Here is a 24,339-nt window from a genome sequence, read left to right on the forward strand (position 1 = left end):
TTCTTTCTTTAATTAAAAGCTTTCTTTTTAAGAACCTGATTGATTTTTCCTTGTTTTAAGATCCAAGGGGATTGATCTGGACTCACCAGGAACTGGTGGGAGAAAGGAGGGGGGATGGTTAAATTCTCCTTGTTTTAAGATCCAAGAGGATTGGATCTGGACTCACCAGGGATTGGTGGGGGAAAGGAGGGGGGCTGGTTAAATTCTCCTTGTGTTAAGATCCAAGGGGTTGGATCGGTGTTCACCAGGAACTTGGTGAAGAAGTCTCTCAAGACTATCCAGGGAAGGGAGTTAGTATTTGGAAGTGGTAGCAGCAAACCCAAATCTAAGCTAGTAATTCAGTTTAGGAGTTCACATACAGGTTCTCATAGCTGTACTCTAAAGTCCAGAGTGGGGAAGGAACCTTGACACTTCCTGGTCCTGTCCCACCCCTCTCCTGGCAGGCGTGGCTTTCCTGGTTCCACCCACCAGGGGGCGTCTGGCATTCTCTCGCTGTCAATCTCCAAGGGAGGCCACTTTGCTACAGTGCACATGAAACATTTCTCTATGGAATGTAGGAAGCAAGAGAAGATGTCAGTCTATTTTTCCTAAATTAGAAAGCATAGTAAAGCAAAAACTTCTTTTATTAAAGTCAGACCTTACTCAAGCGAACACCCATTGAGGGCTGGGAGAGCTTGCATGAGTAAAAGCTAAGTGATGACCTAGGGATTTGGCCCATAGCAAATTCCACAAAAGTGATTTAGTGCTTAACTTTCATTATTTTGTACAGAAATCCATGCACTTAATTCTGGCATCCTAACCAAAAAGGACATTAATTAGGGACATTGGGAAGTATCTTTCCAATTAACAGAGGTATATTTAGTGACTATTACCGCCAGGATGGGAATAATACTGCAGCTCTGTTAAAAATGAGGACAACACTGGTTAGCAGCATCTCTTCTTAATTACTAAAAGAATTATAACTTTATCTGAATGCCACCTGCTATATCATCAAGAGTCAGCTGGGTCTGGCAAACCACTTGCATGTCTTAAAGAATGGATCCTTGGAACCAGAAGGTGAATAGAAAATTCAAATTGAGTAAGAATTGGGGGAGCGTCTGTTACATTTCTATACTGTTTTCACAATATGTGGAAAAAATTGTGTAATCCAAACAATATTTTGCCTTCCATCCAAGAGCTCAAAGCTCTCTGTTAACATTAACTGAAGGCTCATGGCACTTTTGTGAAGTAGGTAAGTGGCACTATCTCTATGTTACAGATGGAGAGGTCAAGTGAGATGATCTAGGTCAGAAAAAGCCTGGCAGAAAAGCCAATATATCCCAAAACTACTAATTCACACCTGTTCTCTTTTTTCCCATCCATGTTTCTCTCTTTCCAGAGGGTGGTGATGTACAGTTGCATAAATTTTCCCGGTTAATATGTTGCATAAAAATCCCTGTTTATGGTTAGATCTTAATTTGTTAATAAAGGCTCTTTTGCTCAGATTAGATGACCATTCTATCTCAATTGAAGTGTCTTCCTTCAGTCAAAGCACAGCTGGGCCCCTCACTCTGACTTTGTCTCCACTAGGATACAGTTGTGTTGTTAATTCATATTTACTTCTTCAAATTACTAGTCAAAACAAGGCAAGTTGTACTTCAGTATGGGCTAAACTGGCTAAGTTAAATCCTAACACCTCCTCCCCACCACAGGGTTTAACTTGACCAGCTTACTACATGTTAAAGTACAATTTGCTTTATCCTGATTAGAGTTTTAGAAGGTGTTAATTAAAACAAGCTAGATAACATGACAAAATCACACCTTTAAATTCTAGTCTTGACAAAGCTTATGGTAGATTGAAAGAATTAGCTTTGTCCCATTCAGACTTTCCTCTATCAGACACAACATCATGAGGATAGCCATAAAAATTATCAGCTGAATCTGTACAAGCTACAACTCACTAGCGAGACTGCTGCCAGTTGCCAAGCTAGAGGACACTGTTGCATTCACCTTGGCTAGTCACTGTTCATCATTTCTCCAAGAGTCTAGCTTTTTATTTCATTAAAAAGTAAGGCTCAGTTAGACCTCCTACAAGGCATTCAGGAAGTAGGCACATTGCTTGAGCAGAGGTGTGAGGAGACATTTACTTTTGAAAGGCATAGGTTAAGTTTTTTTTTTTTTTTTAAGTTTAGCTTTTAAGCCCATATTTAGACATTTAAATCAGTAGTCTGATTTCTAGTAGTGCTGAGCACCCAGTATCTCCCCTCCTCCTGTGAGGGGGTTAGTGGGAGTGTGGACACCACAGTTACCGCCTACCCGACTGTCTTCGGCCTCACCACGCTGAGGTCCAAGGGCCAGAGTCAATAAGGTGGCCCTCGAGTGCAGGGCAGCATGGCCAAGTGGCCAGACTCAATATGGCAGCCCCTCGGTACAGGTCACGGTGGCCTAGCAGCCAGCATCAATATAGCAGCCCTCAGATACAGGGCAATGAGGCCTAGTGGGCCAATACCCAAGGGGCTGTCACTGGGGTGGGTGTGGGGGAAGGGAGGTGGTGGCCTTGGTAGGGGGACCTGAGCCCACCTGACTCCACCGGGCCCTAAATTGGGGCCCTAACAGTGGCAGAGTGGTCCATCAGTGGGGAATCCCACCGAAACACACTGATCTCACCCTCCCTGGGTCACTTCCTACCGCGCTTCCTGAAGCTGTGGTCCATGGGGCATTGGGGTCTCCAAGCTTCTCAGCACAGATAATTCCCTAGGGCTCAGTTGGCTACAGATCTTCAATCCAGATCTCAGGGTCCCTGGCTCCCGCAGGCAAGAGCTGTGAGGGCTCCTCAGCTGGAGCCTCCACCCAAGGTCCTTCCTCTCCAGCAGTCCCTCCAGACTGAGCTGGGCTGCTCCCTATTATACAGCATAGCATTTGGAGCATGCCCAGTACTGTCTGAGGGGCAGGACTTCCTCCATCCATAGTGTGGGGTTAACCCCTTCTGGCCCTGTGCAGGGTATGCACACCTTGTCACAGTGCCTAAATATGGACTTAGGAGCCTTGTTTTAGGCAGCCAGTTTTGAAAAGTGTGGCTGCATTATTGGCTCTAAGGAGTCAGAAGCTCCCATACACTTCCTTTGCAAAAGTGTAGCCATCCCTTCCCTGCTGGTACTCTGCCCAGACACACACCTTTTGCCTAGTGACTCTTTATACCCAGTACTCCTATGTGCCTGCAGCCATCTTATTGCTGCCCTGCTCCAGGTGGGCCAAGGAAACCTTATGCCCACTCACCTCACTCATGCACCTCTTAAAGTACAATGCAATATTATTATTTATTTTTATGACCATAGCACCTAGGAGCCATAGTCACAGACCAATACCTCATTATGCTAGGCACTGAACAAAAAGGGACAGGCGCCTCTCCCCCAGCCCTGACCCAGATCAGCCTGGACCAGCCACGGCCTGGGGAGAGGTGCCTCTCCCACCCAGCCCAGGTGCTCCTTTGGGGAGAGCAAGCGGGGGGGGAGTTCTCTACCCCACCGTAGCCCCAGGGAGCCCCACTGCAGTCCAAACCCCTCATTACCAGACCCACCCCAGAGCCCACACCCTCAGCCAGAGCCCTCACCCCACCTGGACCCCAACCCTCTGCTCCAGCCCTGAGCCCCCTCTCACACTCCAAACCCCTTGGCCTCACCCCATCACATGAATTTGGTTATGTGCACCAATATGGAGGTGACGTGTGACACAAAATTCATTACGCACATGGGTGGGAAAAATGAGAGGGAACACTGATGATGAAGTGCCTGGAAAGTGAAGACAGGTAGCTTACATTCAATGCAATAGAAAAGGGAGAGCCAGTGTACAGATTAAAAGAGAGAGGTGACAAGCTAGGTGAATGATGTTAGGAGCAGCATTCTGAATGGGCATAAGTGAAGCAAGACTGCATTCATCAAGGCCAGAGAGAAGGATGTTGTAGTCATTGATATGCAAGCTGGTGAGAGCTTGGATGAGAGTTTTGGCTGTATGGAAGGTTAGGAGAGGCCGTAGCTTAGAGATATGCAGAAAGAATAAACAACATTTAGACCTAGACTGGGTGTGAGGAACTCCAGAGGGAAACTAGCGAGAGGTCTGAGTTGAAGAGGATTCCCTGGGTATGGGCCTGAGTGACTAGCAGAAGGGAGATGTTGTCCATAGTAATTGAGAAAAGAGGGAGCGGAGCGCTATTGGGTTGGAGAGAAGCTTAAGAGCTCTATTTTAGCCAGGATAAACTTGAGCAGATGGCTACACATAAGATGTGACCAACTGAGATTTCAGTTTGGGCAGAAGGAGACAATTCTGGAGTAGAAAGATAGATCTGTGAGTCATCAGCATAGAGATGGTCTTGGCTCTGTGCTCACAGACGAGATTACCCAGACGTAAGGTGCAGAAGGAGAAGAGAAGGGGAGTCCAATGTCAGAGCCTCGTGGCACTTCCACAGAGTTGGGGTGAGGGGGAAGAGGAGGATCCACTGAAAGACCCTCTGAAGGAGGAATTAGAGACACAAGAGGCGAACCAGCAGAGGACAGAGACACAAAAGCCAAGGAAGGGCAAGATTTCAGGGAGAGGAGCATGGCTGACTGTTGAAGGTGGTTGACAGGCCAAGAATAATATAAGGGGCGAAGCTGAATCGGAGAGGATCTCGAGTGGAATAGGAGGAGGGGAATTCCAGATATCAATTGTAAACAGCATTTTCAGTGAGCTTAGAGATGAAAGGATGAAGGGGCGGTAGTTAGAGAAGCAAGTGGGATTTTTAAAATGGGAGAAACTAACACGTGCTTGTATTGTGAGGTGAGAGAACCCAATTCTCCACTGTTACATAACTTATGTAGTCACTTACAATAATGTAAAATGAATGCAGAGTAGGTATACGTGCTACCAAATCAGAATTCCTTACACATGTACACCAATGGTAGCTTTTTACACACACACCTTCCCCCATTTGCAGCAATGGTGTCTAGTAAATGACTGCACAAAGATCATGTGAAGAGAAAATCAACCCCCTAGCATCTGCACAGATAATACTTACACTCTTCCTGTATTCACTTGTTACCTATGGTACAGGATTACTGAAACCAATAATCTTTATTTAGAAAGCTGGGACACCTGAATTTCATTTTAAGAAACATCAGGCTATAAAAGTGGTTCATAGTCTTCTGAGAATACAGAGCTTCTATGGACATGAATAGGAGTTTGGAACAAAGACCAAGAGGGAAATATGGTCCATGACTGGTTCCACACGGTAGTTGCACTTGTAGCCATATTTTCTGTTTAGTTAGTTCATTTGGAATGCTGGCTGACAAAACAAGATCACATCCTTCTGTTAATTTTTGGGTGGTAAATATCACTCTAAACTTGGTTCAATTAAATTGGATCCAAGCCATGCTTCTAAATTGCAATTTTCTTTCCTGAAACCTTTTTCTTTAAATATATTAATATTTATATTCCATTTCCAGCTTTAGATTTTGGTCTGGATCAGCACTTAAGTTTAATAAAATTCAAAATGGAACTAAGACAATGATTATTAAAACGAGTGTAATTATTCAGTAGAACTGATTACCAAAGGATTTGGTAAATTCTCCATAATGTTGTCTTCAAATCAAGATGGGATGTCTTTCTAAAAGATTATCTTTAGTTTCTCAAGTTATTAGGCTTTGAGGAAGGAATTCCTGGATGAAATTCTATGGCTTATTTAATGAAGGTGGTAAAACTAGATCATTGTAATGGTCTCTTCTGGTCTTTGACTCTGTTCTTCGCAGTGTATGCGCAATGTGCCACATGACCAGGATTCATCACCGAATGTGGTCCGCTGGTTGGATCATTAGCTTCCCCCGTCTGGGCCGGGTACCGGCAAGGGGCATGACATGAATACTGAGCCATGCTCCCCTTTGATTCTATGCCATCTCTGGTGCCTGGCTGTTTTGTCTGACAATGAATGGACAAAGCTGATAAGGGAATGCAGTTATAGGCTGAATTAGGAATTGGAAGGCTCACATGTACACTATACAGGGCTGCAGAATCCAAGCAGCAGACCCACTTCCGGTCTCGAAGTTGAACTCATGTATTTAAGGGGCCAAATTCAGGCTTAATGCAAGCAGGTGTAGTTCCACTGAAAGTCAGTGTTTGAATTTGGTCTGACTGGAGTAACAGCTGTGGAACTGAAGGCGGAACTGGGCCCACTGTTTGCTATAACGCATCATCAGAAACATGGCCCTACATTCCAGTTAGCTGTGGGCATATGTATAGGGCAGCCAAACAGTGTACTCACTACACTTCATGGCAGATGTTCATCCCCATACTGGCTGCCCTGGAGTTCCTTCTAGGAAGCACCCGGACTCTGTGACAGAAGTCCGAGAAGGCTGGCCCACGTTTCTGAACACCCCTCCCCTGCAGAATGGACAAGGTGTGTCTGAGGGGTGAGAACAGCTCATAATTTTTAGGTGTTCTTTGTGTGCAGATTAGTACAAAAGGGTCACTTTCATATCAGTTGATGAGTCATGTAAATGCAATTGTAATGCCGGCAGACCCCGGTTGTTGGGATTGAACCTGGGATCGTGGGAGTTGAATGCATGAGCCAAATGCCAACCAGCTGTTAGCTAAGGCTGTAGAGCAGACTTCTTAATCTCTCTCTCAGTGGTCTTGGTGCCACTAGATGGGACAGAACACCACACTCAGGAGGTGTGTGGGTTACATACTTCCCCTAGCTGAGGAAGCACATCCCAAGCTTCAGAGACTTCCCAGTTGAAATCCCAGATGAGACCCCACTTGTTACACTGACAGACCCCAGTTGTCAGCAGGTGGGATCAAACCTGGGATCTCTGGAGGTGAACGCATGAGCTGCTATTACATGAGCTAAGCATTATGTGTTAGATATTATCTTTTTGTTGCCCTGGAGAGCCCTGAGCTAGTAATTCCCTCTATGTACCAACCCCTGGCAAGTTATTTGCACTCCTGTCTGCCAGTTTCTAGGACCAGCACCTTCCTCCTGCTTCTCTCTCCTGCTTCTTGTCTATCTACCTCCTATTGCCCCCACTCCTGCATAACTTCTTTCTGCCAACACCCATCCACCAGCAGCCAGGTGGCAGGGACGGATGTTCCCCTTTTCCACACATATAGGCTGCTTGTCAGATCATGCTATTTCCTCCACAATAGGAATGGCAAACCAGAAATATTTACTAGCCAGAAAGGCACAGCCAGTTTGCAAAATGGCCATGTAAGGGCTGCAGGTGCTTGACTTTGCAAATTTAAAGGGCTAGCTCGAGAAAGGAAGTCTGTGACAAAAGTTTCTATGAGAGGGCAACCTTATATTGGGAAGACATAGGGGCCAGGAAATAATCAGTGAAAGGGCTGTTTTGGTTCAATGTTGTGCTTATATCACATTGCTAGTCTATAGCTGTAGACTGCTGTCATCTCTTTGCAAGTAGCCTCTACTCAGTCCATGATGGGGATAGTAGTCTTTCCCTCCCTACAAATTTCAGCAAGGAATGGGGCCATTAATAGCCCTTGTACCTTTAAATCTAAATGAAACGTAACTTTATAAAAACTTGAGACTGATTTGTTCACCATGCTCCTCATTCTAAAAACAAACAATCGGAGGGTCAATCATCCAGTCTCCCATCTCCACTCCCAAAAACATATAGCTGCATTTTAAAGTATTTTTTTCTTTTTGGAGATCACATAAGTCCATTCCCAAGTCCTTGTTAACAAGACCCACCTGCAAAAGTCTTTATTCAAACCAAGATTTCAAATGACTTCATCCCTATTTGGAGCATGGGAAGGCCAAAAGTCTTAACCAGTAACACAGATGATTTATACTGCTAAGCAAAAAACATAAAACATGAGATTTTTTATCACTCTGAAAAATGTGTAATAAAGAGAAAGATGAGACAAAATTGAGATAGAATGGTGTCGATTTCATGATTTATTGTCACATTAAAAAAGCAATCTTACTGATGAATTAATATTTACTTTTTAATATAAAAGTGCTTATTCTTACAAATCCTTAAGGCTCATTCTGTTACATTACAGTAGGATTTTTCACCATTCCAGAAACTGTGCTACGTGAGTTTTGTCTGAACTGTAGAAACAGCAAAATCTTCAAATAGTAAAACAACTTGTCAATGATTTCGTAACTTCTGTACACGTGAGCTTGTTTGTGTAACAGAGTCTAAAGCAACTGAAATCCAAAAAAACTCTGTTTTATTTTTAACCTGAAATGGAACTAATGCACTTTGAGTTTCCTATTTTGCTCACTGAAGTGGAATAAATACAGTTATTTATGAATGTAATTCTTCCCCCGTGTCTCCCTTTTACGGCAAGGAAGAAGAGAGATACAGGATAGTACTGATGTAGTATTTACTTTATATTTCTTACCAAAAAAATAAATAAATAAAATTGAATGACTGCCAAGCACAAGCAATGTTCAGAAGCAAGACATTTATTTTTTGGGGTCCCTACATTGCATGTTTACTAGGCAAAACTCCCACTGAAACCAATGAGAGTTTTGCCTAAGGAAGGAATGAAAATAGGGCTCTCTTGAGAATCATTTGAGATTAAATGGTTTATTGTTTTTGGTCTCAAAGAGGAAGAATGGAGCAGATGAAAGCTACTAAACCTCTTGCTGTTTGTATTAATCACATGTGGCATATGATTTCTAGCATATACTATAATACACAGATATGAGTATATGATTTTTACTTTTTGTCATAATCAGTTACATATTATTTGGATGGACAGTGAATTTACTATTCCTACTTAAATTTAAAAAATAGCTATTTACTGTAAATAATATTTTTTCCATAACTGGGTCAAAATGTAGTAGCAAATAGCCAAAAATTAATCTATCTGGAAAAAAATAATGTAAAGTATTCTAGAATGAGGGAAAAATGCCACATGATCTATAAATAAAGCACTTCAAACCATTCATGAATGCTACAAGATATATGTACATATTTTACAGCATAAATTACTGTACAGAGTATTCCCATTTACTAAATTGTTCAGCTGTGTAAACAATATTACCTGTTATATGGGGACATGTAGAGGGATTGTACTTATGTGGTGTAGGTACTAAAAAATGCTAAAACCAGAATGTGATTCGAAAGTTGCTGCACTATTGCTTTGGCTGTTTGGGTGATGGCTCCAGTACAAAACTAGAACACCATCCCAGAGAAACATAAAACAACATTTAATCAGATAGGACTAGAGCTAAACTGATATTGATTCTAATAATATTATGATATACAGGAATTTGCGGGACAGTTGTCATAAATGAGCTTTGGAGTTATGCTCTCTGCATCTGTGTACAAAAATAATTCTAGCCATAAAACAGGAGTCTGTACAAGCAGGTCAGACAGCCTCTATCGCTTACAGATTTGTTCTATGATAAACATTAGTTAATATAACAATCAGACAGGAAAGTTACTGCTACTGTGATTATTGCTACAGATTCGTTAAAAATTGCACATACAGCCAGTCTATGCTAAAGCATCCTGTTGTTTTTGTTATCTTGTCTTCCCTCCCTCCTATTTGCTTGTTTGCCTCATACACCTGTTATGTCTTATTTTTCAGAATGGAGGCTCTTCGGGGGTGGGCACTGTCATTCACTCTGTCTTTGTCACTGCCTAATGCAAAGGGACCCTGATGTGGCTGAAGCCCCTAGGCACTACTGCAATACAGATGTTAATTAATAATAATAATAAATACAGGAAAAAGAAGGAAACTGATGTAAGTGACATTTGCATGTTTTCCAGTATTTGCTAGTGGACCTGCAATAAAAAGATCAATTCACAAAATATTAAAATCTGAAGGCCATCTTCAAGCCTTGAGCTGTACACAAAAGTTCCACTGACTTGAACGGGAGTGCTACATGTGGTCGAGGGGTCGTGAACAGCCCGCCATTAATGCTCAGCTCTTCAGCACGGCTGAACTCACAGTTTAGGCTATCTGGGTTTGTGATCATGTGTCATATGATGAATCAACAACACGCCTCTCAGTTTCCATAAAACGATGCAATGTACCACTCAGTTATACCGTACAAACATTCACATAATACAGGCCTGTGATTAAAATAGCCAACTTGATCTCTTTCAGGGCCCACACAAAAGCTTCTTGTCCTGTTTACAGAAAGCAAATTGTACTTGTATGAAGGATTAGTGCACCAGACCCTACACTGCTAAACTGAAAAACATAACAATCTTAATGGCATCAAAGCTCACATTCAGCCCTGGTGTTAACTATTGATCTCATTGGATTTGTACCCACTTATACCAAAGCTGACCTATGTCTAATACAGTGTTTCTCAAACTGTGGATTGGGATCCCAAAGTGGGTCATGACCCCATTTTAATGGGGTCACCAGGGCTGGTGTTAGATATGGCGGGGTCGAAGCCTAAGTCTGAACCCCACCGCCAAGAAGCGGGGCTCAAGTTATAGGCTCCCTATTTAAGGACGACACTTTTGGGCTTCAGCTTTGGTCCCCCCACCTAGGGCACTGGGACTTGGGCAGGCTGAGGCTTCGGTCCCCCCTCCTAGGGTCATACAGTAATTTTTGTTGTCAGAGGGGGTTGTGGTGCAATGAAGTTTGAGAACCTCTGGTCTAATACGTTTCAGAGCACCCTTGAGCGTATCAAGCAAAAATGTACATTTTCTATGTTTTTCTGCAATTTTTCTTAGCACGTTTGCTAGGTCCCAAAGTTAGCTTAACCTCATTCTGCCACATGGGACGTGTATAGACATCTATGGCAGTTCCACAATCACAGCAGATACAGAATCAATCCCTTTGTATTTAAACTAGGACGCCCATTCCTCTCTTTCTTTCTATTTGATCCTGTTGAAAAGTCATGATGCTGAATGTGTGACATCTAAGACCTAAAATAATATGTCCCTGCACAGACATGATACCAGCAAATCCCAGTGATCTTTGTGCAGATTCATAAAACAGCAACGCCCATTAAAAAAAAAAATCATGGCACAATGCAAGCCAATGCATGTGTGTTAGGCCTAGGAGGTATGACCGCAGTCTTCCTGCCTACAGTGCCTGGAGTGTCACATGAAGTATCCAGACTTGCCAATTTTGAGAATTTTCAGTCCCTTCTACAGCGCTGTAGGGAACCTCTCCTTCAACATTTCCCACCCTGCCTCCTGGAAAAGCGCAGCCAATCAGAGCTGCTGTATGTGGCAAGCAGACCTCTCCCTTTCCCCTTAGGAGACAGAAGTTTTTTGTTAGGGCTGGAGGGAAAAGGTGATACAATGGGGCTGAGAAGGAGAAGGGCCAGAAAGAGTCCAGCAGCTCAGAGGGGCTCTGCTCCCTCCTCGCCCTTCTCCTAGTGGATAATATGTTGGCCCCTCCCCTTTTCTTCTCTTCATCCCTGCAGCCTGAGGCCTGAGAAGTGTGAAGCAAACCTCTAGAGCTGTAGGAGGCAGGAAGATGTGGGGCTGAGGGGAGGCAAAATTAATCGATGGGCAGCTGTGGGGAGGTCAATAGAATGAATTAACTCATTGGGGTATGTTTTTAGGGAGGAGCTGGAAGCCCCCGTGTCATCAGCCAGCGTTTTGTGCTTGAAAATCTACTTGTTTTGTAACCGGATGTAGGCAGGTCTGAGAATCTAGGCAATGGGGTGAAAGTCCTTATTAAAAACACAAATACTTCCAATAACAGAGAACAGAAAAGAGCAGAAAATTACTAGCCAAATTACATTTATTTGGGTAAATGGAACCTCTTGCTAACTTCCTCCTGAGTGAAAGGTTTTCTCTGAAAGGTCTCGTGGGGTGACGAGACCAGAGTTGCAGGTAGAACGGAGCCGCCTTAGGGGAAACTATGAAACCTGATGTTGCTAAGAAAAGAAAGACTAATATGGTGAGATTATTTTGTGTGACCCAAATAACATGCAGAGCTACAGAACCACATCAGTTTATAACCTCCTCTGCTTACTGAGGTTTGTGCAGTAATAGTGAGTCCATTGCTGATCTGACTGGTATTCATTCCTCAGAATCAAAGTGTTTTGCTATTGACCTTTAGAGGGAAATTGGTAATGTGGAGCCTGGGCGTTTAACCCTGGGATTCTTATTAATGTTAATGGGAGTTGGGAGTCTAACTCCCTGTGCATTATGCTGAAAATGTATCCCTAATTGACTTGCCATGCCAATTAACTACAGATGACTCATGGACAGATGGAAATATTTTGTGAGAGTTACATAATTTTTCTTATGCCAAATAAAGAGATTAGTTCATTCTGCAATGCACCACTCGGAAAGACAACATTTAGGCTATGATTGAGAGTAACAGGAATCTGGGGATTGGAGAAAACAAATAATTTGAGCATTTATGATGCTGTTGATTAAAGACAATAAGTTCTGAAAAAAATAGTTCTTTCAGGGAAGGACAAACTGGCGCAGAGAAATGCAAAGTCCATTTGAATTCTTTGGAGGAACAGTTTGGTTAATCTTTTTTTGTCCTATTTACATTTGTGTGGGAGTTGGTATGGCCTGGTTTCTACTAAGATCAAAACATAAATAGTTCAAGAATGGCTGTCTTCATGCTATTTCTGAGCCAAATGAAGCTAGCTATTAATACTAATAATACTCAGCATTTTTATATAGGGTGTAATTCACCCCATGCAAAGGCCCCACACAAGGCCTATGCACCACTGCAGTCCTATTTTAAGAGCTTTAAGGGATCCTGTTTTGGGATTTAAGTGATGCAAAGGCCTTGGATTGGCCCAACTGCCCAGGAGTGACATTCACTCATATGACTTAACATTTTACAATGATTCTTAGCACTTCTGTAGCACCTTCCATCTGAGGATTGCAAAGTGCTTTACAAAACATGAATAAATGATTAGCATCCCCATTTTACACATGGGGAAAGAGCAGCACTTTGCCCCTCTCTGTGCTCCTGCCCAGAAAGGAGCCTGTGCCCCTGGAGGAAATGCCACCTCTTTGGCATTCCCCCATTCTAGAGATCACACAAACGCCTTTTCAGGGGAGCTCTGTGGGGCTTGACCTCCACAGAGCTGGAAGGGGAGGGCGGCTGACTGGGTTCCTCTGGGTTCATCCCTGCTAGGCCTGTGGGGAAAAGCTGTCTAAGTTAATGGAATCCATGGTTACTTGCATTGCCTTCCCCTCTGTGCTGTGGAACCCCCCTTTAGGGATGGGTTTTGGGTCAGTTGCAGTAGGGAAAGCCCCTGGACACAAGGGAACATCCAGGGGTTAGAAGCAGCTGCTTGGGTCAGATGGCAGAGTGAAGGCAAGGGGGTGATTTGGGAGATATGTGATATCCCCAGGTGAAGCGGGTTGGGGGATGCCTGACTCCTTCCTGGGGGACAAACAATGCTTTCTTGGGAGAATACTGCGCAGAAACTGGGGGGAGTTTCAGATCTCAGGTGCATTATCCCAGTGTCTGGGGAAATAGGGCTCTAAGTGACTTTCCCAAGAACTTTAAATGATCTTGAAAACAGTTTACTACAAGGTAACTAATAAATATTGAGTGTGAAATCCTGGCTCTATTGAAAGAAATGGGAGTTTTGCCCTAGACTTCACTAGGTACGTCTACACAGCAGCTCCCCTCCCCCACCCAGTATGGGGGAGGCAGGGCTGGCGCTACCATTTAGGCAGCCTAGGCAATCGCCTAGGGTGCCAGAATAATTGGTGGGCGCCGTTTTGCCGGAGGGGGCGGCAGGCGGCTCCGGTGGAGCTGCTGCAGTGGTGCCTGCGGAGGGTCCGGTGCTCCGTGGCTCCAGTGGACCGCCCGCAGGCATCACTGCAGCAGCTCCACCAGAGCCACGGGACCAGCGCGCGGGACGGTGAAATTGCCATCCGCCTAGGGTGCTCAAAACCCTAGCGCTGTCCTGCGGGGAGGGTCCCAGAGCCCAGGCTCTAGACCAAGCCCAAATGTCCACACTGCCCATAACATGAGCCCCGTAAGCCTGAGTCAGTTGACCTGGATTCTGAGACTCGCTGCCACGTATCCTTTTTGTTTTGTTTTGTTTTGTTTTGTTTTTTTGCTGCGTAGATGTAATCAGTGAAGCCAAGATTTCACTTTGAGAATCTTATGGAAGACACTGTTCTCACCAGCTTTCCAGACAGCTTTCCTGACCAAAGAGGTTCATATGTTTGGATCAGCTTCAAATAAACATCCAGATGCTTTTCTAAATGGATTCAGATGAGATTCACCCATTGCTATGCATGTTCCCACTCTTTAGTGCATAACCAGTGTATCAAGTAGTGGAATAATAATGATTCTGATCATGCTCTGAGCTGGAACATATTTATAGGATGTAAATCAGATAATTCTCTCCAGTCAAATAAGGAATGAGTCTGAATACATGGTGTAAATAGTAACAAAAAGTTATCAAAAGGAAAGACATTTTAGATCTGTGCCAGCCATACTTTTATCATCATTGTAACAAATTCATTCAGTCATTGTTAAGTGTATGGTGCCAGCAACATGCAAGGAGATTTTATTCTTTAATCGGAGAGTTTTCCACTGAACTGGGAGAGGGGAGTGCTGCAATCATTATAAAAAAGAAACATTTCTTTTTGACATATTAAGTGGATTATGCAAAGGCCAGACATACTGTAGCAGGGAAATGTCGTTAATACAGCTTTGACCATGAACCAGCAACCCTCCAGAAATTTTAGGAAAGTTAAAAAACATATGACTTTGACAAGGTGTTCTTTTAAAAATCTTCTTCTAAAAAGATTAAGGAATCCAGTCACTATTCTTTACATAAAATTCAACCTCTTTTGTTTAAAACCATAATAATTTAAGGTCACATCTGCAACCTAGCAGTGGCAGACATAGTTAATCCAAGTCAGTTTGCAAATACCAATTTCATTTGGATTAAACACTGCGACTAAGTCACTCAATAGTATATACCGTATAGGCATTAAGGCTGGTGTCTAGTAAAGTCTCTTGAGTAGATAAGCTAAGCATAGATTAGCCAGGTCTAAGTGTGACATTTTAGTTATGCAGATTTATATCAGAGCCATGAAAAATGGGTGAAAATTGGCATTATGAAAAATATACGACTGCACCATTCCCAAGGTGAGAGTCTTACAAATTAATTAGCTGCACACATTACCTTGATAACAATTCTTGCTCCTCTGAGGTGATATGGCCATTCAGTGACATGTACTCAATGAGCAATGGGAAGCACTAGTAATATCCTTTGTGCTGACTGAACTTTTTCATGATTTAGATATAGACGTGTGTGCATACGTACACTGAGGGCTTGATCCTGCACAGTGCAGGTGAAGCTTGCTGCATATGGAAGTGAAAGGTAAAAAGTGATGAGCTGTACCGGGAGAGCAGGGAATCTGATTCTGCATTAATGAGACTACTACTTTCCAGGCTGCCAAGTTACTCCCAGTAGCAGAAGTAAAGCTCAGACAAGGAGCGCATAACTGAGCACCAGTGTTGCATGCTGAGGGATACGGCCCAGATCCTCTAATATACTAGGAACGTAACTTCCATTGAAATAAATGGGAGTTAAGTGCCTAAATACCTTGGAGGATCTGGGCCTACACTGAATATCATGTCTCCTCACATGCCCAACATCTGCCTACACCCCTTCCCGTTAAACCCTGTGAGATTTAGAATAAGGAAAGGGCTGTGGAAGGGGCCTGGGACTTGCTGCCACACAGTATAGATGCCTATGCTCAGTGGTCAGTCATACCTGAACCTATACATCTCCTCCACTCACCCTTACACTCCTCGCTGCACATCTTACAGGATCAAGGCCTAAGTATGTCTGAATACCTCATTGACTGGGTGTTTGTGAATATCTCAGAGTATCTCACGGAATTTTTAATGCAAAAAACCTCACTGTATTGCCTTTGTGTCCAACTGCGGCACGCATTTTATTTGATAATATTCCAGTTGATTTCCCATGCCTGCATGTACTTGTCAGCTGGTAGACTAGCTGTCTGTCACATCCAGAAGTTTCTGTTTTATACCAAACCTCTCCCTCCAGGCATAATCTTGCTTTTGAGCTGGATTTGAACAGGTTGACATCTTCACCTCTGAAAGACTGAGATGGAATCTCTAATGCAAGACAAGGGAACCTTTATCATTCTCGGACTTGAAACAATGAGTTAAAACAAACAAGATGTGCCTTTGCAAGTGGCAAGCAAAATAAGGACAGTCTCTAAGGGTCTGATCCTGCAACGTGCTGAGAACCCTCAGCTCACACTGAAATTAATGGGACTACTTATGCACGTAAAATGATGCTTATACTTAAGAGCTTTGCTGGATCAGGTCCTGAGGCCGCACAGCACTTTTCAGGATCAGGCCCTAAAGGAATGAAATGAAGTATCTTTGGTTATCATGCCTTACACATCTGTAGTTATTTAAAGAGCAGCAATCATGACAAAAAGCAACCTGTACAGAAGAAACACGTGCCTGTGGTTGAACTGCATGCTCTAATCTCATAAGAATGACCACCTGTAAGGAACATTGTGGACAGGAGGCCAAATTCTCTGTTGGTCTAAATGGGCATAGCTCTATTGACTTCAATGGAGTTTCTTCTGTTTACATGAGTTCAATGTAAGTGATTCCAGTACAAAAACTATAATTTTCATAGGACTTGATGGGTATTTTAGCTGGAATGATTCAGCATAAAAACAGCTTACAAGAAAGGGCGCAAATCTACAAGAGATCTGAAGTAGTCAGGAAATATGTTACAATAACAGGACATTAACTCTTCCTGAATTTCTGTGAAATCGCTGTACATATTGCAGCCAAACTAGTTCCAAATGAGCTCATGATTAATAAAAACTATCCCCAGTCACAGCACAAGAAATGTGATTCAAAGTTCCTTACTTGAAACTCCAATGCCAAGTTAAAATCTGCGTAAGGCAAGCAATATATGTTGCTTCTAAGTTTAACTGGCATACAATAGTGATAAGAATTCCCAAACACCAAAAAACAAAACAAAACAAAACAAAAAAACAATCACCCCCAATATCTGAAGACAAATGATAAAGCAACCACCAAAGAAAGCAGAAGCAAATTTAACAGGCATCCCACTTGTGTGGTTTGACAGAAATTCCCACACTGCTATCCTAACAGAACCAAATTACACACATATTAAGAAAATTTAAATCACTTCCTCAACTAGAAAATCGTTGAGACTTTCACAGCCAGACATCAGGCAGGTAATAATCAGCTAGGCACTGACCAAGTTACATTCCAGCAACTGTAACTGAATGATTGGTATTTCTTCTGCAACAAGCAACAACAAAGTGAAATCTGATGACATGACATTGAGTATGCCTGCACTGCAGCAGGAGGTATAATTTCCAGCTCAGACAGATGTACATGCACTAGCTTTAATGGAGCTCGTACACCAAAAATAGCAGTGTAGCCATGGCAGTGTGGGCTAGCTGCCTGAGTATTTACCTAGGGTCTCAGATGAGATTGCCTCCTCCCATTCTGCAGCTACACTGCTACGTTTGGTGTGTTAGCTTGATGGAAGCTAGTGCATGCAAACTGGACATTACGACTGCAGCAGCAGTATAGTCATACTCTCTGTCTTACCGCAAATCATTTAATGTGGTAACAAACGAAATTCAGTGGCGGATTAGCCACTGGGTCTACAGGGCCTGTGCCCAGAGGCCCTGGCCAACTGGGGACCCTGGAGCCGGGGTAGGGAAAGCCTCCATGCCCCAACCCCGCTTCCGGGAGCAGCACCAGGCAGGCAGGCGGGGTGGTGGCAGGGGAAGCATCAGCCGGGGAACCCCCTGCGACCCCGGACTCTACTCCCTAGTGGCAGTGCCAGGCAGGCAGGACGGGCGCTGTGGCGAAGGGAGCCCCCAGTGCCCCCCAATCCCAGCAGAAGCCAGCCAGCCACAGGGGAAGCCCCCAGCACCACCTGACCCCGGTCCCAGGACTGGAGGAGGTCTAGCTACCTGCTGCAGCCTCAGGGCTGGGGGAGCTCTCACTGCCCGCTGTGCCCAGAGTGTCTCTGGTCTTGGGGCCATAGTTGGGGTGTGTGTGGAATGGGTGGGGAGGGGAGGGAGGAAAAGGTAACAAAGGGGTGGGGTCACATATGGAGGGGGCGGAAAGGCGGCAGGACCACAGGTGGAAGGGGTGGAAGGGCCCATCACTTGTTCTGGCCCAGGGCCCCAAGAAACCTTAATCCGCCTCTGGCTAAATTATTTGATATGTGGTTTCTAATGCAACTCATCAGACACTGAAATGCCAGTATATAAGGCAACTACATAAGTGGCTATTTTTCTTTGTTGATATGTAACTTTTACTGGCAGATATTTTTGCACCAGCATCACATTAATATTGAGATAAAGCTGACTAGACTGTAGCAGTGAAGATGGACATTCATTGACTCTTACTTGAGTGATGCAACTGTAGTTAATGTAGCTACTTGCATGAGTAAGGGCTAGAGGGCTGGGTGAAAAATAACCAATACAATTACATTTCAGATGAAAACAATCAAATACATTAATTATGAACTGGCCATGACCTCAGCTGATCCAAATTAAATTGCAATTACTTTAGGATTAATTCCCTTGGCATAAAAAACACAGCCTGTCAAAAGGAGCTGAAAACACCCCATAAATCAAGCAACATTAAAGCCTAGTGGAGGATTATGCATGACGAGTGAGAGGATTATGATAGGAAACAGTGCTTAGTCTGTGAGCAGCAAACCCAGCTTTCCAAGATAAAGAGAATTTCATGTAATGGCGTGATACAGCCTAGAAGAAATTGCAAGCAAGCTACTTTAAGATAGAAAAGATATCAAAACCAGAGCCAGTAAGGTGAAGCTAGTGTGACCACACAGCAAATGTGAAAAATCGGGACGGGGGTGGGGGGTAATAGGAGCCTATATAAGAAAAAGACCCAAAAATCAGGACTGTCCCTATAAAATAGGGACATCTGGTCACCCTAGGTGAAGCCTCACCACACAAAGCAAACAAATGTCTTAGATGTGTGTGTATGTGTGTGCATGATATATGAACATGTAATAAATGGACTTTCTTTGCTAACTGGGTTGCAGTTTGCAGTATTTTTGTGTTAACTTCTTGCCTCTAATAACAGTACACAATTTTCCAGAATCTCTTCCAGTTTCTTATTATCAATACACCCATTTTTCAGGCTGTTTCCTCGATAATGTCCATTATAGTTGATAAGGAGGCTGAACAGGAGGTAAGGTAATTTCAAAAGCAGAGAAAGAAAGAAATGAATGCAAGCTGTTGAAACTTATTGCACAAAAGTTAATGCTTTCTCACTCCATATTTTTTCAGTCTACACAATTCATCCATACATCCCAATCAGGAAATAAGAGGGAGATGGTGCGCTAACACTGAAAGTTCTACGGAGCAGCCAAACGGCCAGTCAGACTCTCATTGTCCCTAATTCAGGAAAGCACTTAAGTGCATGTTTAAGTTCTACTGAAGTCAATTACATTTAAGCACATGCTTAAAGTTAAACACACACTTAAGTGCATTCCTGACTAGGAGCCATTGTGTTTATTGCACTTGGTTCAATTAACTCATGAGATTTTGGTTTCAGAGTTTTTCTAAGCACAGGCATAGGGAATGTGTGTGTGTATTAAGACACCTGTGGTCAATTCTGTCTAGAGTATGACGATGTTTGGAGATTGCTATGGAACAATGCATTCTGGAGAGACACAGCTGCATATTATCCATACACACATATATGTCTACACTCGGAAAAATGTTGTTCAACATTGAAGAAATATTCACCTTTGTTTGGATGCTATGGTTGATTATTTCTGTAGCACAGTGTCCAGAATAACTGAATTGTCCATGGGAGATTATGCAGTTCATTTGAATGGCACACAGTCTTTTGCGTGAGCACTATTCCGTACCCAGTGAAGTCCTTGTTGAGTGTACTGAACTAAATGCTCCATACTGCTGTGTAGGGTGACAGGTCCCATCAATGCATCCAACTCATTAAAAAACTCTATGGAAAAAATATTAAGCATTAGAATAATGAAACTGACATTTGCTATTTATCACCGTGTGTCATAAATATAAAGGGAAGGGTAACCACCTTTCTGTATACAGTGCTATAAAATCCCTCCTGGCCAGAGGCAAGAAATCCTTTTACCTGTAAAGGGTTAAGAAGCTCAGGTAACCTAACTAGCACCTGACCAAAAGGACCAATAAGGGGACAAGATACTTTCAAATCTGGGGAGGGGGACAAGGCTTTGTTTTGTTTGTTCTTTGCCTGTCTGTTCTGTGTGCTTGCCGGAGACAGATCAAGAAGGCAAGCAATCCAACTCAATTAGAATTCGTAAGTAATAGTGTTAGCTTACTTTTATTTTGGCTTGTGATTTTTCCTTGTCTAGAGGGAGGTTTTGCCTAGAGGGGAGATCTTCTATGTTCCTGAGTCTTTTGTTATTCTGTAAAGTACTTACCATCCCAATTTTAGAGGTAATTCTTTTACCTTTTCTTTAATTAAAATTCTCCTTTTAAGAACCTGATTGATTTTCATTGTTTTAAGATCCAAGGGTTTGGGTCTGTGTTCACCTGAACCAGTTTGTTAGGATATTATTCTCAAGCCTGCCCAGGAAAGGGGGTGTAAGGGCTTGGGGGAATATTTAGGGAAGGTAGGGCTCCAAGTGGCCCTCCCTAAATGTTTGTTTAAATCACTTGGTGGTGGCAGCGTTACTTAATCCAAGGAATAGGGGAGTTTTTAACCTAAGCTGGTAGAAATAAGATTACGGGGTCTTCATGCAGGTCCCCACGTCTATATCCCAAAGTTCAGAGTGGGGAGGGAACCCTGACACCATGTAATAGCTATTTTATTTTACCAACTAAATCGCACTGAACATTTTATTAAAATGGAATTTTTGGGCAAATGAGTGTCCTTAAGGCCCCTATGGTCCATGATCTGAGTGTTCCCAACAATTTCATTTTAAAAATTAAACAGCTAATTCCTTGGTTCTTTCTTTCATTGACTCCCATTGATCTTGTGTATAAAAGGATTACTTGCCAATGATGTCCTTATAAAGATAAAGAGACATCATTTGTAATTCACATGCACAAATTATCCTGACTTGAAACACATTTCAAAATGAGTGAGACCAGACAAATCTTGAGGTTTTTACTCAGGCAACTCCTACTTAAACCATGAGGGAACTCTGCCTGAAGAGGGGACGCCTTGATCCTCTCTAACTCTGTATGTGGAGGAAAATCTGCACTTGCAGGCGAAGGGAGGGGTTCCTTTCCTCTGCCATGGTCCAACCTTTATGTCATGCAGGCCCCTTTGAACCTCCATCCCATGCAGCTACATGAAGCTGGAGGAGATGAGCAAGAGAAGCTGCCTTATCTCCTCCAGATTCTCTCCCTAAAACTCATGGGGGACATAAGTGGAATGAATTCAGCCTGCAGCTATATTATTATCTTATGCTATTGCCCCCACTCCAGTGACGGTGGATTCTGGAGGAATTGATAGTTGGGGAAGTACTTGGAGGCACTGCTCCTGCAAGAGCCGTGCCGAGCAGGGCCCAGCTGGAGTTGGTAGGGCCAGATGTCATAGCATAGGCAAGGAGCATCCATGCTGCTCAGCCAAGTCAGAGATAGGAGGTGAAGCTGTGCTACTCCCCCACCAACTTTAAACCCTGATTATACCCACATAAAGCTGATGTACTCAGAGTAGAACTTGGCCTTGTATGTTTGTCCTGGTGCCATGTAAGTACACCAATGATCTAATTGTCCATGTCTGAGCTAAAGTAGAGTAGTGGGACTTAAACCTCAGATATTTACACAGGGTCTGAATACTCAGAGGGGAGGTGTCCTATGTGTCCACAGACATGTAAGTCCTACAATGAGTCCTATAACTGTATGTTAATGCTTTAGTCAATACATGAAAAAAATGAGGTCATGTAGGAGTCATCACAAAAGGGAATGTCATCAGTGCACTTGATTAGTTTTCTCTTGTAAAACAAGAACAAAAGACCAGAGATCCATTTCTGTAGCTCTGCCACAAGATAGTACAATACTGCCCAGGAGAAGGAAAATTAAATGAACTCAAAAGATCAGTTTAATTCCTGTTTGACTGCCAGATGTCTGTGACTCTGTTCCTGGAAAACGGTGAAAGCTGGACAGTGAAATAAAGGAGAAATTAGTGATATTTTCCCTCTTCTGAGTGGGAATGCTGACAAAACTGTTTTTGTTACCTTTTTGGACAGTCCATGAATAGGCTAAAAGAATACACCTCTGTAATCCAGAAGGTAAAATCTTCCAGTAGGACCACTGTCAAAGTAGGTCAATATATTGTTTTACTGGCATGTTTTTAAAGGACATGGGTTAGATTACGCACCTCTATTTTCCTTGGCTAGATTGTCAGCCATCTCCCAGTAGTCATAGCTGTGCAGGATGCTGTTGGTAATACTGACGTGATTGGCTGCCATCTGATGAATACGCTGTGGAATGCTGATAGTGGAAGAGGGGGAAGGGGCACCGGTGCTCCCTTGGGATCCTACAGAGCTGACAGGAGAAGGGCTAGGAGATATGGGGGATGGAGTTCCTGTGCTCCTGAAACAGAATTTTTATATACATAGGGTGACATGAACAAACATGAAAATAGCAGAACATAGCAAATGCCATCTCTCACTACTATTCAGACATAGTTTCTGTGTGATGAGTGAACTTACTTTCCACTGGCACCCCATGGAGATGGAGCCTGGGCAGCTTTCGATGAATTCTGTAGAACGAACAAAAAACCCCATTTACAAACCTATAATTCAAACAGGACTGTGAAATGAATGTCAACACAGAGACTGTAAGGATGGGGTGCAAAAAGTAGAGATGATACATATGAAAAGTGTATTCAAGTCTCACGATGCCATAAATCAATTGGGCCAAATTTAGAGACGGTACAGACGGTGATGTCAGGGAGACTCCCTTACATTCAGTGTGAGGAGATAAGTCTTCCCTGAACCAGAGCCTGATTAAACCATATGCAGGGATGAGTCATTCCTGTGTTAGGTTCCAGCCAACCCACAAACCAGGAGCTGGTCTTGTGACTCTCAGAGTGGGTATATAAGCCTCACAGGAGAAACAATAGCTCAGTCTGCTCAATGTTGCTTCCTGGCTTGGAACTCTCGTTTGCCTGAGAGTGGTGACAGACTCCACAGGCCTCAGCCTGCTCCAGTCCTAGTTTAATCCCAGTCTTGTCCCTAGTCCTTCTCCCAGGGCCGGCTCCAGGGGTTTTGCCGCCCCAAGCAGAAAAAAAAAAAAAAAAAAAAAAGCCGCGATCGCAATCTGCGGCAATTCAGCTGGAGGTCCTTCACTCCGAGCGGGAGTGAGGGACCCTCTGCTGAATTGCTGCCGAATACCTTAAAGTGCCGCCCCCCTCTGGAGTTGCCGCCCCAAGCACCTGCTTGATAAGCTGGTGCCTGGAGCAGGCCCGGCCTGCTCCCGCGCTTCTTTTACCTTATTCCAACACTGCTCTTGACTCTTGATTCTGGCTCTGACTCTTGGCTCCAGCCCCTAGACCTGACTGTCCTTGCCTTGGTTTCAGACATTCATTTAGACTCAGCTAGACTCTCTCGAAGCTACTTATGTCCATCCTGCTGATGTGTAAGGGAGTCTAAGAGCAGGTAATTTATACATGGAGAAGGTGGGAGACACTTACAAGGTAAGTTAAAATTGCCTCTGTCCTACTTAGTTTAGACTCTGTTAGACACCAGTATGATGGGGAAATAGCTCTCAGAAAGTGCAATTGAGTCTAACTTATAGCATTTTCTCCATAGCCACTGATTGTCCTGTGGGCTTTGTTCTGCTTTCATGACCCAAACTGAATCATTTATTTTCTCAAAAATCTTTAACTCCCAAATGTCTATAACTTCTTAACATTCTCTGCGTTATTATTTTTTTGAAAATGGAAATAAAAAGTTTAAAAGAAGATTTAAATAATTTTTCTTTTCTAAAAGAAAAAGGTATCAAATTTACACTGAAAACGTCTGTGACAAAATCTGATCTACTTTCCTATTTGACAATATATCAGAGTTTTTTGATGCAGTCAGCATGTCATGTTAGATGATTTTGAAAGCTTTTAGGGACAAATATATGAAACAAGTCTAGAATTGGCTTGTTTTCCACTGAAAAGATGACAAATGAGCAATTTTTCATTTTTTACTTTACATTCTAATGAGAATCTACAGAATTATTATATCAGCAGAAGCTCTGCAAAAAACCCCAAGCTTGTCTTGTGTGATGCTTATGTTACTATAATAAAGAATAAATATCACCTTTGTATTCTGTAGAAAGGTTTCTTTCTTTTGTTAAGAGACATTTCACATGGTTGTGAGACTGAATTTCCAATTTTTACTACAAGCATTATTTGAAT

At 43.1% G+C, this 24,339-nt stretch overlaps 1 protein-coding gene across 5 annotated transcripts in view; it reads right to left on the bottom strand.

Moving 5' to 3' along the window:
* Positions 1–453: 453 nt before the first annotated feature.
* Positions 454–24,339, bottom strand: part of AFF3 (ALF transcription elongation factor 3) — a 514,246-nt gene continuing 490,360 nt past the window's right edge. For 4 of the 5 annotated variants that reach the window (XM_050921667.1, XM_050921657.1, XM_050921648.1 and 1 more), the window contains 3 exons: positions 22,643–22,692; positions 22,309–22,523; positions 17,670–19,944 (listed from right to left, as the gene is read on the bottom strand). In XM_050921667.1, the coding sequence (XP_050777624.1) occupies positions 19,805–19,944; positions 22,309–22,523; positions 22,643–22,692 (405 nt within the window). In that variant the 3' untranslated portion in view covers positions 17,670–19,804. Of the gene's footprint in view, positions 521–17,669; positions 19,945–22,308; positions 22,524–22,642; positions 22,693–24,339 lie in introns of those variants that run through there. The other variant, XR_007769152.1, reaches the window with a different exon arrangement.

Source organism: Gopherus flavomarginatus, chromosome 1, assembly GCF_025201925.1.
Source record: "Gopherus flavomarginatus isolate rGopFla2 chromosome 1, rGopFla2.mat.asm, whole genome shotgun sequence".
In the NCBI taxonomy this organism is placed as follows: Eukaryota; Metazoa; Chordata; order Testudines; family Testudinidae; genus Gopherus; species Gopherus flavomarginatus.